Source organism: Coregonus lavaretus (genome assembly GCF_964263955.1).
Source record: "Coregonus lavaretus genome assembly, contig: HAP1_SCAFFOLD_643, whole genome shotgun sequence".
NCBI classification, from domain to species: domain Eukaryota; kingdom Metazoa; phylum Chordata; class Actinopteri; order Salmoniformes; family Salmonidae; genus Coregonus; species Coregonus lavaretus.
Window position 1 is genome coordinate 94,874 of NW_028164093.1, and position 15,906 is coordinate 110,779.

General features: G+C 47.9%; 2 protein-coding genes across 3 annotated transcripts; both read right to left on the reverse strand.

Moving 5' to 3' along the window:
* Positions 1–20: 20 nt before the first annotated feature.
* On the reverse strand, positions 21–11,120 carry LOC311117462 (zinc finger protein 687a-like). Its single transcript, XM_084192386.1, has 11 exons — positions 11,033–11,120; positions 8,109–10,224; positions 7,301–7,556; positions 6,779–7,020; positions 6,466–6,650; positions 4,025–4,201; positions 3,784–3,946; positions 3,352–3,609; positions 2,685–2,797; positions 2,384–2,477; positions 21–2,277 (listed from the first exon to the last, which is right to left on the reverse strand). Exons 2-11 carry the CDS (start codon positions 10,206–10,208, stop codon positions 1,606–1,608), a joined length of 4,260 nt encoding a protein of 1,419 aa, XP_084048512.1. The 5' UTR covers positions 10,209–10,224; positions 11,033–11,120; the 3' UTR covers positions 21–1,605.
* A 735-nt stretch (positions 11,121–11,855) lies between these two features.
* On the reverse strand, positions 11,856–15,685 carry LOC311117476 (26S proteasome non-ATPase regulatory subunit 4-like). 2 transcript variants are annotated; one of them, XM_084192400.1, is made up of 10 exons: positions 15,618–15,685; positions 14,030–14,170; positions 13,767–13,881; positions 13,599–13,685; positions 13,407–13,475; positions 13,098–13,313; positions 12,829–12,937; positions 12,507–12,638; positions 12,366–12,415; positions 11,856–12,225 (listed from the first exon to the last, which is right to left on the reverse strand). In XM_084192400.1, the coding sequence occupies exons 1-10, from the start codon at positions 15,641–15,643 to the stop codon at positions 12,049–12,051; spliced, it is 1,122 nt and encodes a 373-aa protein (XP_084048526.1). In that variant the 5' UTR covers positions 15,644–15,685; the 3' UTR covers positions 11,856–12,048. The 2 variants fall into 2 exon arrangements, with proteins under 2 accessions (XP_084048526.1, XP_084048525.1); XM_084192399.1 differs by having other exon boundaries at positions 12,366–12,418.
* Between the last annotated feature and the right edge of the window lie 221 nt (positions 15,686–15,906).

Consider the following 15,906-nt stretch of genomic DNA (forward strand, 5'->3'; position numbering starts at 1 on the left):
ATGAGACTCAGAATATAATACATCACTTTATTTATCTCTGGGTATTTTATTAGAAACACTCTATGCAAGAAAGAAAACAACAGAAAATTGGGTTACAGGGGGAAAAGAGCGCTGTGCGTCAGCACTGTAATCTGGGAAGATTGAGAAGAAACTCTAGCTGGAGACACACACTCACTTTATCAAAAGAGCAGAAGAGAGAACAGTTATCAACACCGCTGATTGGGTGACTAATCTTTAGGATAAAAAATAATCATAATTTTTTTACAGTAATTCAACACGCCTTACATGGTTTTCTTTAGCATACAATCACTGTCCTCAACCCCTCATGCCTCTCCTCCTACACCAGGATCTTCACTATCACGCCATCCATCTCTCTCCCCCCCTCCATTGCTCCCTTCCTCTCAGAGAGAGAAAGAGAGAATAGCTGTCTAGCTATGATGTACTCATATTTACATGGTTATGGTTCAGTTCTGGTCAAGTACAACCACACTTCAGCAATGGAAGGGTCCAACCCAACCCCTCCAGGTAATAGAGGGTCATCTTGAGATGGGATGTTTCCTGATTCATCTGGAATTCCTGATGTTACAAGGCCGGAACAACAGGAATACTCTGCCTGACGTCTCTATGGAGCCAATCTCATCCCTGATCATACTATATGGTTAGACGGACGGGGATGAGAATGGAGAACATTCAAGAGACCAAGCCAATCCAGAGCTTACTCACAATGAAAAACAAATACCTGCACATACACAAACCCAGAAATCAAAGCCTATGAACAAAACTATAAGAAAATCGATGCAATAGTCAAAAAGAACTGGGACTGGCTCTACACAGAGAAGAGGCCAGTGGTGGCTGTCACCAATCCACTGTGAGATTCTGTGCTTGGAAGAGCCATAGAAAACTGAAACATTCAAATCAATAAGCCAATCACATCTCCATGTTGACTAGTCTCTTTCAACACCAGTCACATTCTCTGGTGGTTACCATTTTGAAAAGTACACTTCTGAATGGAAGTGTTATTTGGTAATATAACCTGGAATAATGTGTTTTATAACTCATTTACAACCACAGGAGGTTGGTGGCACCTTAATTGGGGAGAATGGGCTCGTGGTAATGACTGCGGTGGAATGGTATGAAACACATTGTTTCCATGTGTTTGATGCCATTCCATTTGCTCTGTTCCAGCCATTATTATGAGCCGTCCTCCCCTCAGCAGCCTCCACTGTTTAAAACTCAGTAAGAATATGTTAATACTACCTCAGTCAGACAGGTACAGCACCTGAGGTACTGCGTCCTGAATCAGTCAGACACTGACACACACAGGTTCTGGCTGCCATATGAGAAATGTGCCAGAAATTTTAATAAGAAAAAATGAAATGAAAACAACAACTTATCACAATGTGCTTGTGTGTTGGATAAGTGATGACAGGAACACACTGCTGAAGAACGGTTTACAGTGAAGAGCTTTACTTTCCTTCCTAAACCTCTCTCTTACTAAAATATCTGCAGTTTATGGTACTCCCTCACCCTCCTTTCCTCCAAAATATTCTCTCTTCTCTCTCCCCCCTCCTTCTCTCCCTTCCCCTCCCTCGCTCTTTTTTTCTCTCAGACAGGTTTGTCTGTCTTGCGTGCGGTGATGAAGGCCATGCCGTGAGTCCTGAAGTGTGTGTTCAGATCCGACACCTTGTCAAAGCGTTTCCCACACACCTTACACCCCACCCTGCCCTCCCCGTCCTCCCCCAGCGGCGTGGGGGGGTGAGACGAGGAAGAGGGAGATCCTGGCAGGGAACCCCCTCTGGGACTCCCGTCACCGTGGTTACCGCCATTGCCGGGTGACGATGTCAGGGAGCGGTCGTTATGGGCGTGGCGGCTGTGGTTGTCAGGGGGCGTGTCTCGGACCCGGTGGCTGATGAAGCGGTGGCGGGAGAGGGAGGGGGCGGAGGCAAAGCAGGCTCCACACTGCAGACACTGCAGGCTGACTCCTCCCCCCAGGGCCTCGGAGCGGTGCTGGGGGATGTGCTCCAGGAAGACGGCGCGGTCCTCGGTGGTGAAGCCACACGGAGCACAGTGGAACCCAGACTCTGGCTGGGGAGGGGGGGCCGAGGAGGTGACGCGAGGTCTCTTAGCGGGGATGATGCCTTCGGTCACATCCTCCTCTTCCTCCTCAGTCTTCACCCCTCCTCCTCCTCCATCTTCCTCAGCTGAAACAGTGAACGGAGGGTTGGAGCCTCCGTCCTGCTCTGAGGAACTGTCTGCCCCCTCTGCACCCCTCCCTCGCTTCTGACAGACAGAGAGAATTAGAGTTAATGACATTTAGCATTAATAACCTTTCTTCCTATATAAAGGCTGCAGTTGGTAGTTGTGAGAGAAAGTGGAACTGTACCTTTGTCTCCAGAGCTGACATGCTGTGTCTCAGCTGGACATGTCTCTCCAACACCAGCCTACTGCTGAACGTCCTCTTCCCCTCAGTACACAACCTACACACACAGGTTAGGGTTTAGTGTAGGGGGTAGGGTGAGATAAAGCTGTAATAGGGTAGTATAGGGGTTAATGTGAGGGTAGGGTATAGTATATAGGGGTTAGGGTGCAGTGTGCATACTCACTGGCAGTGGAAGGCTTGTTTGACTCTGATGTGGGGGGTAGGGTATAGTATGTAGGGGTTAGGGTGTAGTGTGCATACTCACCGGCAGTGGAAGGCTCGTTTGATGCCCTTGTGTTTGACTCTGATGTGGCGTCTGAGGCTGGACGTGGAGGAGAAGGAGCTCTCACACAGACTACACGGGAACTTCTTCAGGATCTACACAAAACACAGGCACCTTACAGTGAACAGTCCCCTCAGCTCCCCTAGTTTAAAAACAGAAAGGCTACTAAAGACAATGATGCTTACTGAGAAAAACGGCTGAAAATCTGTTCTTCAAAGAAAAAAAAGAGGGGAAACTTTCCTGGATCCCTCCACTTCATGTGAGAGGTGACTGTGCTCCACAACTTTAGAGATAGATATGATATACGGCTTCAGAACCTATATGATCGGGTCCAATCCTAACTTGACAAACACCTGGGGAGCTCAAAGTTGAGTCTAAATAAACTCTGATCTTATTTGGAAGAACATAAGTGAAGTATTAAGCATAACTTTTCTCAAGTGAGGACTGGGCCCGTGGCGATTAGGTGATTAGTTTAAGGGCCAGTTAGGGGTTAATTTTGGGCAGGACTGGGCCCGTGGGCCGGCAGTAGAGTAGGCCTGACCTAGAGGGTCAGAAGATACAATGGATCACTGATCAGTTAGAACCGATTCAGAATCAATCTACTGTATTGCACATCAAACTGTCTTTATGTGCAGTCTGTGTTCCTGACCTTGCCATGCTGCTCTGCCATATGGGTAATGTAGTCCTCTCTGTCAGCGTAGCGGGCGTGGCAGGGAGCACAGCTCCACCCTGGACTCGTCTTACTGCTCCCTCCATCCTTCTCTTCCTCCTCCTCCTCCTCCCTTCCCCACTCTTCCCCGTCAGAGCTCTCCGTCTTCGCCGAGCTCCGCGCCCGAGGGAGAGGGGCAGGGGAGGGCGCCATGGCAACGGGAACTTCCTGTTTGACCGCGGGAACTCTGTGAGTAGTCTGAGCGAGGGAAGGGGGAGGAGAGGAGAGAAAAGGAGAAAGGAACAGAGCAGATAGAGAGATGGAAGAGAGTTAAGCTACACATCAACAGAATATTTTATGAATGTAAAAAAACTGACTGACCCAAACCCAGTCTTGAGAAGGACTGTGTGAGAGGTGAACCCATAGATGTACCTTGATGTGCTCCAGCATGGAACTTCTCTGAGCGTAGAGCTTGGTGCACTCAGGACACTTGAACACGTGCACCTTCTGCTTGACTAGGTGGGTGTCAAAGTGGACGTACAGCAGTGGCTTCTGGGTAAATACTGTGTCACACATCACACACTTGTAGATCATCCTGTAAGGAAGAAAAGAAGGGTATAAAATCAGAGAACACAATCAGTGTGCGTGTGTGTGTGTGTGTGTGTGCACGTACTTGGCCTGTCCTCCAGTGAGTGTGGGGTGCTGGGTGTTGATGTGGCTCTGGGCGCTGGGGGAGGACTTGAAGGCCATGGGGCAGCTGGGACACTTATGGAACACCTCACAGTGAGCCGTCTGGATGTGGGACTTGACCGAGTTTAACCCTCCAAACACCACCTGACAACTAGAACACCTGCAGAAAGACAGACACAGAGAGAGAGAGAAATATAATTGTAAATGTTGTCCCTAAACACTGATTCAGGGTCAGATATTTCTTCATCCTCCTAATGGTTAAAGCATGGGTTGGTGGTAGGGCTGTTGCGGTGACCGTATTACCGACACACCAGCAGTCATGAGTCATGACCACAGTGAAATTCCACGTAACCGTTGAGTCACAGTAATCTCCTCTTATGAACTCTGGACATGTGTTAGTAGTTCCCAACTCGCTAATGACCATCAGGTCGCTAATGGCCTGGTACTCAGGGCTCTATTGTCCCTCTAACATCAATGCAAATGCAATCGAAAATCACATCAAACACTTATCATCAAAACAGTAGGCCTATCAGACTTTTAAAACTCACCTCACTGTGATGATCAATTTGAAGAAAGAAGTTCAACAGCAGGTTGAAACAGTGTAAAACATGGTTGTTGTGGATGTTGTTTCAAAGCCTAACACAACGAAATGGACAGCGCTTTCTAAGGTGATGATTCATTCAAAACATACGCATATTAGAGCTTATACATAGGCTTATGAACCCCCCCCCCAAAAAAAACTTAATTAAAATGATGATTGTGCCGTTATACAATTCATAGCCTACAGCATAATACTACGCACCGCAGAAAAACATCAAACAAAACTGATGTAAGATGTCTTTGGTATATAACTGATCTAGCCTATTCTCCAAAATTAAACCAATTCTAGTAATGGCCTTTGCGTGTGAGCTGTATTATTATGCATACTGAATGGACTGGTTACCTTATGCTACGCTCCAACATGTCTATCCATGAGTCTGGGAGAGAACGTATAGCCCTAGGAGATGCTGTTGGTTCATTGATTGTGCAGGGCAGCTTACAGTTAGCCTACAATTAGTGAATTTGTATTTGATTTTGAATAGCCTACTAATAGGGCATTTTTTATTAATTGGGTGACACATTACCTTTAGCTATACAGAATATCTCACCACCGTGCGTTTCCATCTCCTCCTCTCTCTCCTTTATTCCTTTCTCGAGCGCGCAGACGGGCTGTCAACAGTTTAGTGAAATATGTTTTGTTGCGAAAACATGTCACTATCAATGTTTCCAAACAGATTTCACTTGTTTTCCCAAATGAAGCACTGGGTAGCTGCAGGAACAGGGTTGGAGAGCCCATGGCATACAGAGTTTGGGCGGAATATCACCTGTCGGGCAGCGAGAGGCTGCATGCTCCTCAAACAGGGGTTGATGCGTGGAGTGAAATAAGTGTTCTTATATTTATTTCTCAGCTGCTCATATTAAGCACAGCTCCGCTATAAAACAGAAGTAGCCAACAAAACGGACCTGAGGGTAAGTGCGCGGCGTCCATTCGCTATTCCAGTGCATACAGATGACATGTATTTTCCCCTGCCCCTGTTCCTGCCCATTGATAATGGGACATTCTAAATCAAAACTAATTCTACATATTAGACAAGATTAAACTGAGAATAGTCTGAAGGGTGAAAATATGATCACTTGATGAGAGAACATCTGTGCAGCCTGAGGCAAGGAACAGAGCGCAAACTTTTTTTGGCTACTTTCTCAAATCATCAATAGCCTATAGTCGCACCATGCAGCCCATTTATGTTTTGATTTCTAAGACATTTTTGTATCATTCACAACTAAAGTTGTCACATAACTCCAAATCTAGCATATAGGACCTGTTTCAAATGATCACTTTTATGCTCAACATAGCCACTTCATATACGCACACGCTCCGTAATGGGAAAAATATCCTAAGTTCAATTATATTATTCTTACTATATAATCATATAAAATAAAGTGATGACATAGCTTGTCAGCTAAATGCTAAATGAACAAGCCTACAGCCTATGGCATGGAGGACAGCCAGATATGAGTTGGCCTACTGTAGGCTTATGTTATTTTGTTCTTCTGAAATACATTTTCTTCATATCATGTTTCTTTAGACCTGACTCAAATAAATTATGGATTTATTGCGATGGGACTTTTTTTTAATGTAGATGTTCAAAAAACGCTCATAGGCGGCTTGTATGCGTGGAGGCCTGGAGATGCTAAACATGTTTATGTTAATTAACGGTCAATTACCGTGAGCCCGGCAGACTTTTGCATGACAATAACCAGCTAACAAAATTTCATGACCGCCTCAGCCCTAGTTGGTGGTAAGGTAATCTGATCCTAGATCAGTGTCTAGGGGAGTAACTAGGTTTGTTTCAACTACAGAGGGAGTGAGGGGTGAAAGGTCACCTGTATCCGATGCGTCGTGTGAAGTGGAGACAGGCCTCCTCCAGATGGGATTGGAAGGCTGGCTGCTTGGCCACACCCCCACACTCTGGGCAGACGTAGGGGGGGCGGGGGTTGTGGATGCGAGCGTGAGCAGAGGCACTGCAGCCGTTAGGAAGGAGCATGGGGGGAGAACACTCCGTACAGGACTGGAGGGAGACGGGGAAAGGAGGGACCACAGGTCAGTAAGGCAGGTACTCCTAAAGCCATGACACAAGCTATTCATACAGTGTCTAGAATGTAAAAGATGTGGAAACACACACACTGCTCTACTCACAGTGTTAAGGGCTGGTTTGACCTCCTGAAAGTGGGCAGCCACCTCGGCCTTGCTGCAGAACTGCACCTTACACTCAGGACACTTGTTATTGGTGTACAGCACCGGCTCTGCCGCCTTCTTATTGGGGACTGGCTGCTGCAGCTGGGGGGCGGGGCTCAGGGTCGCAGGGGTCAATGCTGAAGTCACAGCCGGAGCAGACGACGCTGGGACAGAGGTGGAGGAGAGGGAGGGAGAGAGCATGCCTAAAGGAGGCATAGAGAGAGAGAGACGGGGAAATAGATAGGGGAAGGGGAGTGAATGTAAAGAGAGGTGGGTTAGACAGGCACTGTTAAACAGCGCTGCACCCGTAGTCATAAAGCGTCTCAGAGTAGGAGGTCTGATCTAGGATCAGGTCCCCCCCGTTCATATAATATGATTCATTATGATCTCAAAGTCAAATCTGATGCTAGATCAGCACTCCTACTCTAAGAGTCCTAGGTCAGATATGAAGGTAATAGCACACAGTCTCTCTCTCTCTCTCACCAATGGGAGTGGTGTCCTGTTGTCCTATCATCTGCTCCACAGTGACAGGTCTCATGACCAAGTGGGAACACTGCATGACCAGTCCCCTCTCCTTGTGTTCCCTAGCGTGGAGCAGCAGGCTGCACTTGTTGAAGAAGGCCAGCCGCTTGGCACAGTGGTTACAGGTCACCTCGATCCTCAGGGACCGCCGGTCGTAGTGGCGAGCCAGGCTGCGCTCCAGGGCAAACGCATCGCCACACTCCAGACAGCGGTAGCCCTGCGACGCAAAGAAGGAAGAACAACATGAATACAATACCTATGTTGATGACATGTCTCTCGATACAATGCATATTCATTGGTGTTGTATGTATTGGCTGGTGCAATCAAATTTCCCCTTTGGGGATAAATAAGTGCCCTTGAGCAAGGCACTTAACCCTAATTTGCTCCAGGTGCGCCGTACTACTATGGCTGACCCTGTAAAACAACACATTTCACTGCACCTATCCAGTGTGTGACCATAAAAAAAAAACATAAATAAGAGCGATTTATTGGTCTACTGAACACAAGGTCTAACTGAAATTTGACTTCCGCTTTTAAGTGCTACTAGTGCAATACTGGATCCATGCTGATATAAACCCCTCAAAGTCATCTCTGGACCTCAAAGCCAGTTCCACTGCATTTTTTCATTGTTCCCCTCTAATGAGCTACTGATTTAGACCTGGGACATCAGGTGGGTGCAATTCATTATCAGGTAGAACAGAAAACCAGCCGGCTCCAGACCTCGTAGGGTAAGAGTTGAATACCCTTGATATAGACCTAGGTCTGTTACCTGTGCAGGCAGAGGCAGGTCCCACTCCGGTGGTAGTGGTGTAGAGAGGTCTGGTCTGTAGCTGGGCAGCAGGTTCTTGCTGTTGAGGATCTTGTTGAAGGCCTCCACCAGACTGGACTGGCTCCTGGAGATGATGGCTCCTGTACTGTTCACTATGGAGGCCGGTCTACTGCCCCCCTGAGGGGGGAGGAGGGGGGAGGGGGACACAGACACACCCCCATTCAAGGTCTTTTGGCCCAGGCTGCGCACGCTGGCCCCCCCTGGGCTGAATCTGGGGGAGGAGGAAGAGGCAGAAGAGACAGAGGGGAGGGCTGCTGACTTGGTGATGCTGACAGCCGTAGCCGACACTTTGGGCTTGTTGCTGTCGGCGGCCATCTTGTTTTGGGCCTTGCTGGCGGCCATCAACATGGCGGTACTTGCGTCCTGGAGTGTAGACACAGGCAGGAGGCTGCCACCCTTTGACTTCTGCTGCGGAGGCTGCTGAGATGCCACCCTCTTGGGCCGGCTGAGGACCTTACGACCACCTGGGGAGGGTTTGGAGCTGTCTGTGCCCTTTGAGGGGGTCCCCCCTGCCCCTTTAGATGCTACTCGCGTCACTGTCCTGGTGATGCTGCCTGTAGGGGTCTTGACCGTTTTGATTCGGACTTTGAGCGGGCGAACGGGGGCTGTTGGTGTCGTCATAGCGTTGGCCGGAGCCGTCTCCGTATCTCCTGTTTGTCTTCCATCCACAACCTCCATCTTCTCACTGTCCTCTGACCTGCTCGCCAGGGTAGGCTCACTCTCCATGGGCTCCTCTCCCTCTCTAGCCCCCTGTGGAGTTGAAGCTGAGGCTGGTGCAGGGCTGGAGCTCCTCTTGGGCACAGTGGACATAGCAGAACCTGTCTGGTCAGGCGGGGGACTCTCTGGTGAGTCCCTCTCCTCGATCACATGTTCCGGGTTTCTTTCCTCCATCACAGGGCTAGAGATGGGTCTGGGGTTACTGAGGGCGGCAGCCAGCCAGGACTGACTGGCCCGGGGCTGGGCAGGAGGAGGGGAGGGAGACCTGGGGGTGGAGGGTACTTCATCTGGAGGGGGGGGTTTAGAGTTGGAGGATGTCTGAGTGATGGAGGGAGGGGGTTTGGAGGAGAGAGGAGGGGGGCACGAGAGGAGAGGAGGGGAGGAGGGAGTTGGGGAGCTGAACAGCTCTGAAGTGGACACTTGGCGGTGTCTACGTGGAAATTTGGGAGGAGAGCACATGGGAGAATCTGGGCTCTCTTGGATCACTAGCGGGCTTCCTAAATCCGGTTCAGAGTCATCCTCATCCGAGTCCATGATGCGCCTCATCCTTCCGTTGGAGGGAGGGGGGGAGGAGAGATGCCTGGGAGGGCGCGGAGTGTCCTCACTCAGGATGGAGGGAGGAGAGAGGTGTGGGTTGACGGAGAGTGAAGATGATGATGAGGAGGAGGAGGAGGATGTGGAGGTTATAGGACCAGCAGAGGTGTGAGGGGAGGGGAGAGGTTTCAGTCTGTTGAGAATATTAACTGTATGTTTGGTTGTGCTGGCCGACCCCCCCGCGCCCCCACTGCTGCCCCTTCTTTCACTTGCAGTGGAAGGGGAGCAGGTTGACCAGAGCTCCCTGTTGGCCTGGCCCACCCCCTGGCCTCTCACACTGGGCTCCAGCGTGGCTGTGGACCCCTCAAACCCATTCTGGAGGAGAGGTTCTGAGGAGACCAGACCAGGCATCCTAGGAGCCAGTCGTGAATTCAGCAGGCTCCCCTTGACTCCCATCCCAGTCTCCACCTCAGGGTCTGTCCCACTGCCCCCAGGGCTGTCCCCATCCTCTTCATCTGACCCCTCAGTCTCCTCATAGGAGTCAGGCCTCACCCTGTTCTTAACAATCACACTGACCACTGGAGGCTCACTCTGGGGGTTGGGAGGGGAATCAGTGGGGCTGGAAGGTCTTGGCGAGGGACCCCCGGCCCCCGACACACTGCCCCCGGCCTTCCCTGACCCCTCCCCACCCTCTTCTGGCGCAGACTGGATGGCCTCTTTGGCATCGATGTCTGGAATGTCGAAGGCTGCCAACAAGTCGTCGAAATCTGGGGTTTTCATGTCCCCCATTCCCGGATTATGAAACCTGCAGGACAGACACACAGGAGTGAGAAATAAACACTGTGTTGTCCCCAACCCAACTTAAGCCCCTGAGGCAGGACCGAATACTATGAATGATGATAAATCATGACAAACATAGATGTGACTTCCTGTTTTGAACGTGCATCATCATAATGTTGAATTGCAATGTTGAATAGCCTATATTTCAGGTAGCTATGTAAGTAAATTACTAGAACCCAATAAACCTCAAACCTGGCAAACTTGTTGAATGAGTTAGTAGTTAGAAGCAACCACTTTATTTGGAAGTTAGGAACTTATTTGGAAGTTCATGTTCCCCAACTGCCCTAGTGTGAACTGGCTACTGAGCTAGCAAGCTAATACAGCAAAGACAACTAGCAAGACCGATAGCTAGGCCTAGTTTTCAGACAGCATTTTTTTTGCACATGCTTTATGCAGTGCAGCTGTATTAGCTAGTTACCTATACTCGCTGAGTTTGCGAGGACACAAAATGTGGATATTTTAGCGTTACTTTATTTGACAAAGTTCATTTAGCTAGCTAGCTAGCTACCACACTGAACTGTCGACAATCTCGACACACATACACTTAACTAGTTACGTTCCCTACTAGCATTGCGCCGAACAGCTAGCGTAGCTAACATCACTTAGCTAGCTAGAATTTACGTCGTCGTCAGTGCAAGGAAGTATTTAAACCTTACATTTGGAAATTATTCCAGGACATTCATATGAAGCAGTGGTTTATAATGGTATATCTGTGACAGGCAGAAATGTATATCTAGTTTTACATCTGTGAAGGAAATGTTTGGTTTGTTTACCTCGCTCTTGGGTTCCCGACTTTCCTTTTTGACGCATGGGTTGATCGTCACCAGAGACGACGGGGGAGATAGGTCCTGCCAGGTTCATAAAGTGGTCAACTTTGGAAGCTAATGTGTATGCAATTTGCCAGCTGTTTTCCGCACATATGATGTACATACGTTTTACATTGTAACGCCTTGTTCTTGCTCTGGCGAGTGTTGGCAATCATTTCCTGAAAATGGTTGAGGACATTGTCATTTGACAGTGGTACAATCAAATAACCTTTATAGCACAATGTCCTCCAGAGCCAAGGGCATGCTTTTGTTGCATTTGTGGTCCTGCAGGGACTAAATTTAGACAATGTATCTTGTCTGTTTCACAAAGCATGGTCTTTCAGAAAGACCTACAGTTACACAGGGATAGTTTGCAATAAAATCAGTATTTATCTGACATTTTTATACTGAAAGGTCAAGTCCATATTCCACCACATCTGTTGGCGCAGTGGTCTAAGGCACTGCATCACAGTGCTAGCTGTGCCACCAGAGATCCTGGTTCGAGTCCAGGCTCTGTCGCAGCCGGCCGCGACCGGGCCCATGCGCACAATTGGTCCAGCGTCGTCCAAGGTAGGGGAGGGTTTGGCCGGCTGGGATGTGGGTTCGTTTCCCACGGGGGGGCAGTATGAAAAAAAAAACATGTATGCCTTCACTAACTGTAAGTCGCTCTGGATAAGAGTGTCTGCTAAATGACTAAAATGTAAAATGTGTAGTAGTCAATCCCCTCCATGGAAGGAGTATGTGTACAGCATGTCAACATTGGCACAAAATTCCAAAACCAGCCGAGGTGTTCTCTTGAATTATGTAAATGTTTTTATTATTATCAGTACACAATGTACACTTACTGAATGTCCTTGGGTTGATATAAGATCCCAATTTAGTACAAACGTTGTTTTTTAAAGGCAACATGCATCATTAACCTTGACAAAAGAAAAAACAAAACAATCAGTCATTATTATCTATTATGTTTAGTGTGTAAATGTTCATTTCTTATTCTCATCCTCTTTGTCTTTCTTGCTGTCAGGTTTGGATCCTGTCTGTGAGGCCAGGGAGCCCATGGCGTTACGGATGGCCTCGTTGTTGGGGTCGACACCCGGTAGGTTCTCCAGGACGCTCTGGAGGAACTCTGGGTCCTGCATCACATCATAGTCCTCCTCATCCTGCAGAGAGAGGAGGGAGGCAGGGCAGAGAGATTAACATATGCTAGAAACACAAGAGCCTTTGAGCATGTGTAACAAGGGGAATATGTCCGCTACACATGTACAGTTTCATCTCAGTGGTGTGTGAGAGTTGGCCGTACCTTACCACCCTCCGAATCCACGGGGGCTCCTGTGTCCATGTCCATCGACTCTGCTGGGTAGGACAGGACAGAGATGTTACGGACCGATTATGCCACATTATAACTGGCTATGGCTGGTTAGAACAGGTGTATGTCACTGACCTCCACCCTGCATGGACATCTGCAGGGCGTAGGCGATCTGCTCGTCCTCCGTCATGCGGCTGATGTCGGGCATAGCGGGCGTGGCCGTGTCAGCCTGGGGGACTGACATCTTCAGCAGAGCATCGTCTGACTCTGGAACGGGGGTTAACAATTCAGTCCCCCATATGCAGTGTCTCCCTCCAGGGAAGATCAGAGTACAGAGAGAGATAAATGGTGTATGGGCATTGGTTGGTTGCCAGTTGTAGTGGAGTGATTTGTTTGTAGGTGGAGGGTTCTAGTTATGTGTACAGGGTGTAGATGGAGGGTTGTGTATCTGTCTCACCGTCAGCGGTAGGCGAGGGAACCCCGGCCTCAGCAGCAGACACCACTGCTGCCCTGCGAGTCTCATCCTCCTGCCTCTGTCTCTGCTCCTCCATAGACACCCTCAGAGCCTGGAGAAGGCACAGAGCGCATAACAAGTTCAAAGGAGGAAGATTGTAGCATATGATAAAAATCATCCCAAAAAAAGGCAATGAAAGAGAGAGAGAACACGAGAAAGCGTAAAAACAAGAGAGAGAGAATGATCAACCCATCTAGTCCTCCCCCTCTCACCAGTGCCAGCTCTGGGTCTGCGCTGGGATCCACTCCAAACTCAAAGTCACTGGACCCCAGGCCCAGCATGGCTCCTCCCTCCCCAGCAAGGATAGGAGAGGACAGCAGGGCATCAGCCAGACTGGGACCTGGAGGCACTGTCACAAGGTGGGACCCTGCTCCTTCCTTCCCATTCAGAGTGTTGATGAAGGCTGTCAGCTTCTCTGTGTTCACCTCCTGGAGACCAAATGAGTTTTTTATGTAAGGGAGACAGTGATGGCTATAAAGAAATAATGAGACCAGAGCAATATTAGGTTTAATATTTGGTACCTCCTCTCCAAAGTTAATGATGTCCACACTGACTTTCTCTTTCTTTAGACGCTTCGCCATTTTCACCAGCTAGAGAGAATGTGACAGGAAATGCTGTCAGAGAAGACATCACTTTCATGTTTTTAAAGACACAGATGTGCCCATGCATTCAGTTATCAACACACACCCAAACTGCATTGACAGAACACTTACATCCTTCTCGTTGTCCTCCACTGGGCTGCCCACGAAGGCAATAATGCGCATCTTGTGGTTCTTCCCCTGTCTGTGCTTCAGCGCCAACTGTGAGAGGAGACAGGGTTCAGTTTAGTGACATACGATAAGTGCAATAAAGTGTATTGTATTACTGTGTAGTATACATACATGTGCCACTCTGATGCCTGTGCAGAAGCTGATGTTTCCACGGGGCTGGACAGCGTGCAGTTTAGACAAAATCCTCCCTGCGTCTGCAGTCAACGTGGTCAACACCTCACAGTTACTGCACAGAGAACAACAGTTACTACACATTTCTTACACTAAATCACTAAAAATAATCACAAGTATCCAGGAATCCTGTAATATCTAAATGTTGAACAACTTTGTTGGGACCACAAAGATGACACACACACACACACGTAGCTCCATACTTGGCCATGGTGATGAGGCCCACATTGTTCTCAGGGTTGCTGCGCGTCTTGGAGTGACACACAATGTTGACAGCATCTTGCTGGGCCTGCAGTCTGGTGGGGAGGAAGTCTCCATTCCTCATGTATTCACTGTTGTCCACACTGAGGCACATGGACAACACAGTACATACATAAGTTACCCAGTGGAGCGTGTAAGCCAGGGAGGGGCAACTCCAGTCCAGTAGGATAAGAGTCCTTCTGGACTGTTGGAGCTAGGAACACAAGCATTTCGCTACAACCGCAATAACATCTGCTAAATATGTGACCAATAACATTTGATGTCACTTTTCCCCCATCCCTAGCAAACACAGCTGATTTTAACAAATTGCATTCTAAACTGAAGATCATGATTAGTTGATTATTGGAGTCAGGTGTGTTGCTGGGGCAAAAGTGTGACACCATCCAGGCTCCCGAGGACTGGAGTTGCCCATCCCTGATGTAGGCCTACCAGAGCAGGGTTTCCCAAACTCGGTCTTGGGGCCCCATTTTGTTTTTTTCCCCCTAGCACTACACAGCTGATTCAAACAATCAAAAGCTTGATGAGTGGGTTATTTGAATCAGCTGTGTAGTGCTAGGGCAAAAACCCTGTACTAGATCTATATTTAGAACAGTGTTGCACAAGTTAGTTAATGCTGCCATATATAACTTTTTGGGTGACCCGACCAAATTCACATAGAAATGTGAGTTATGTGTAATTCTCATTGAAAGCAAGTATTTTACTTTCGGTTTTGTACACCAGCTTCAAACAACTGAAAATACAATCTGTTTGGTTATGGAAAATATTTCACAGCGTTTAGATGGTACAATGATTCTCTACACTATACTTGCTTTTTTTTTTGTCACAAACGGAAATGGAGAACTATTATAATTTTAGTAACCAGGAAATGGCGGAGCGATTTCTGCAAAGTGCATCTTTAAGTGTGCACTTTACCTAACTGGCAACCCTTCCTTTTCCCCAACCAGGACAAGGATTCTCCTCCATTTCACCCCCTTCCCCCATGCTGCTAATCCCTAGACAGACTGATAGTTGGGGACATATTGGAGTGCCTAGCTAGCGAATGTTGTCGATGTTGACATAGGAAGCTTTTATCCAGAGCAACTTGCAGAAACAAAGACTGAGGTCATCGTTTACTGAACCTTAGTAAAACAATGCCTAACCACTGGCTTGTTTCCCTTGTTCACAAAATAACAAGGAAGCTAGCTAACGTTAGCAGTTTCGGGATTAAATGCTTGCTTCATTTGCAAAATCCCTCACGAACTGACTTGAAACAACTTTTCAGGGAACATATTGCTAGCTAAGCTGCTCTAAATTGTAATCAGGACCGTTGCATGTCATAGCGAAGCTAGCATTAGCAAGCCAAAAATGACTCAGGGAAATGGCTAACTAGGATTGCTGGCCCGACCAGTGTTACATACAACTCATGTTCGCGGAAATTTCAGGATACAAAAATTACTCAGACGCACGTTCACAATAAACTAAACAAACTCTACCTCTTACTTCGTTTAAAGAATAATACATATGACAATTTATATTTTTTCTTTCCCTTACCAGACCATAGTACTTTCGAGCCCCATCTTGGAATCTTTGCGTTGCTATCTACGTCACCAACACCGATGGTCGATGGGAAATGCAGTTCTTCGGCCCAAAAATACCTGGGCATAAATTTTAATAATAAATAATAATAATAATATGCCATTTAGCAGACACTTTTATCCAAAGCGACTTAGTCATGATTTTACCATGACTTATACATCACAGGAGGTTGGTGGCACCTTAATTGGGGAGGACGGAATCATGGTAATGGCTGGAGCGGAATTAGTGGAATGGTATCGAATAC

Coding starts and splice junctions, on each gene's coding strand:
- LOC311117476 (XM_084192399.1), bottom strand. CDS start 15,643: ATGGGGCTCGAAAGTACTATGGTCTG. Junction 14,171..15,617: donor CTCGAAAGTACTATGGTCTG/GTAAGGGAAAGA, acceptor CATGTGCCTCAG/TGTGGACAACAGTGAATACA. Junction 13,686..13,766: donor CAGGCATCAGAGTGGCACAT/GTATGTATACTA, acceptor CTCCTCTCACAG/TTGGCGCTGAAGCACAGACA.
- LOC311117462 (XM_084192386.1), bottom strand. CDS start 10,208: ATGGGGGACATGAAAACCCCAGATTTCGACGACTTGTTGGCAGCCTTC. Junction 3,947..4,024: donor CTCACTGGAGGACAGGCCAA/GTACGTGCACAC, acceptor TCTTCCTTACAG/GATGATCTACAAGTGTGTGA. Junction 3,610..3,783: donor CCATGCTGGAGCACATCAAG/GTACATCTATGG, acceptor TCCCTCGCTCAG/ACTACTCACAGAGTTCCCGC.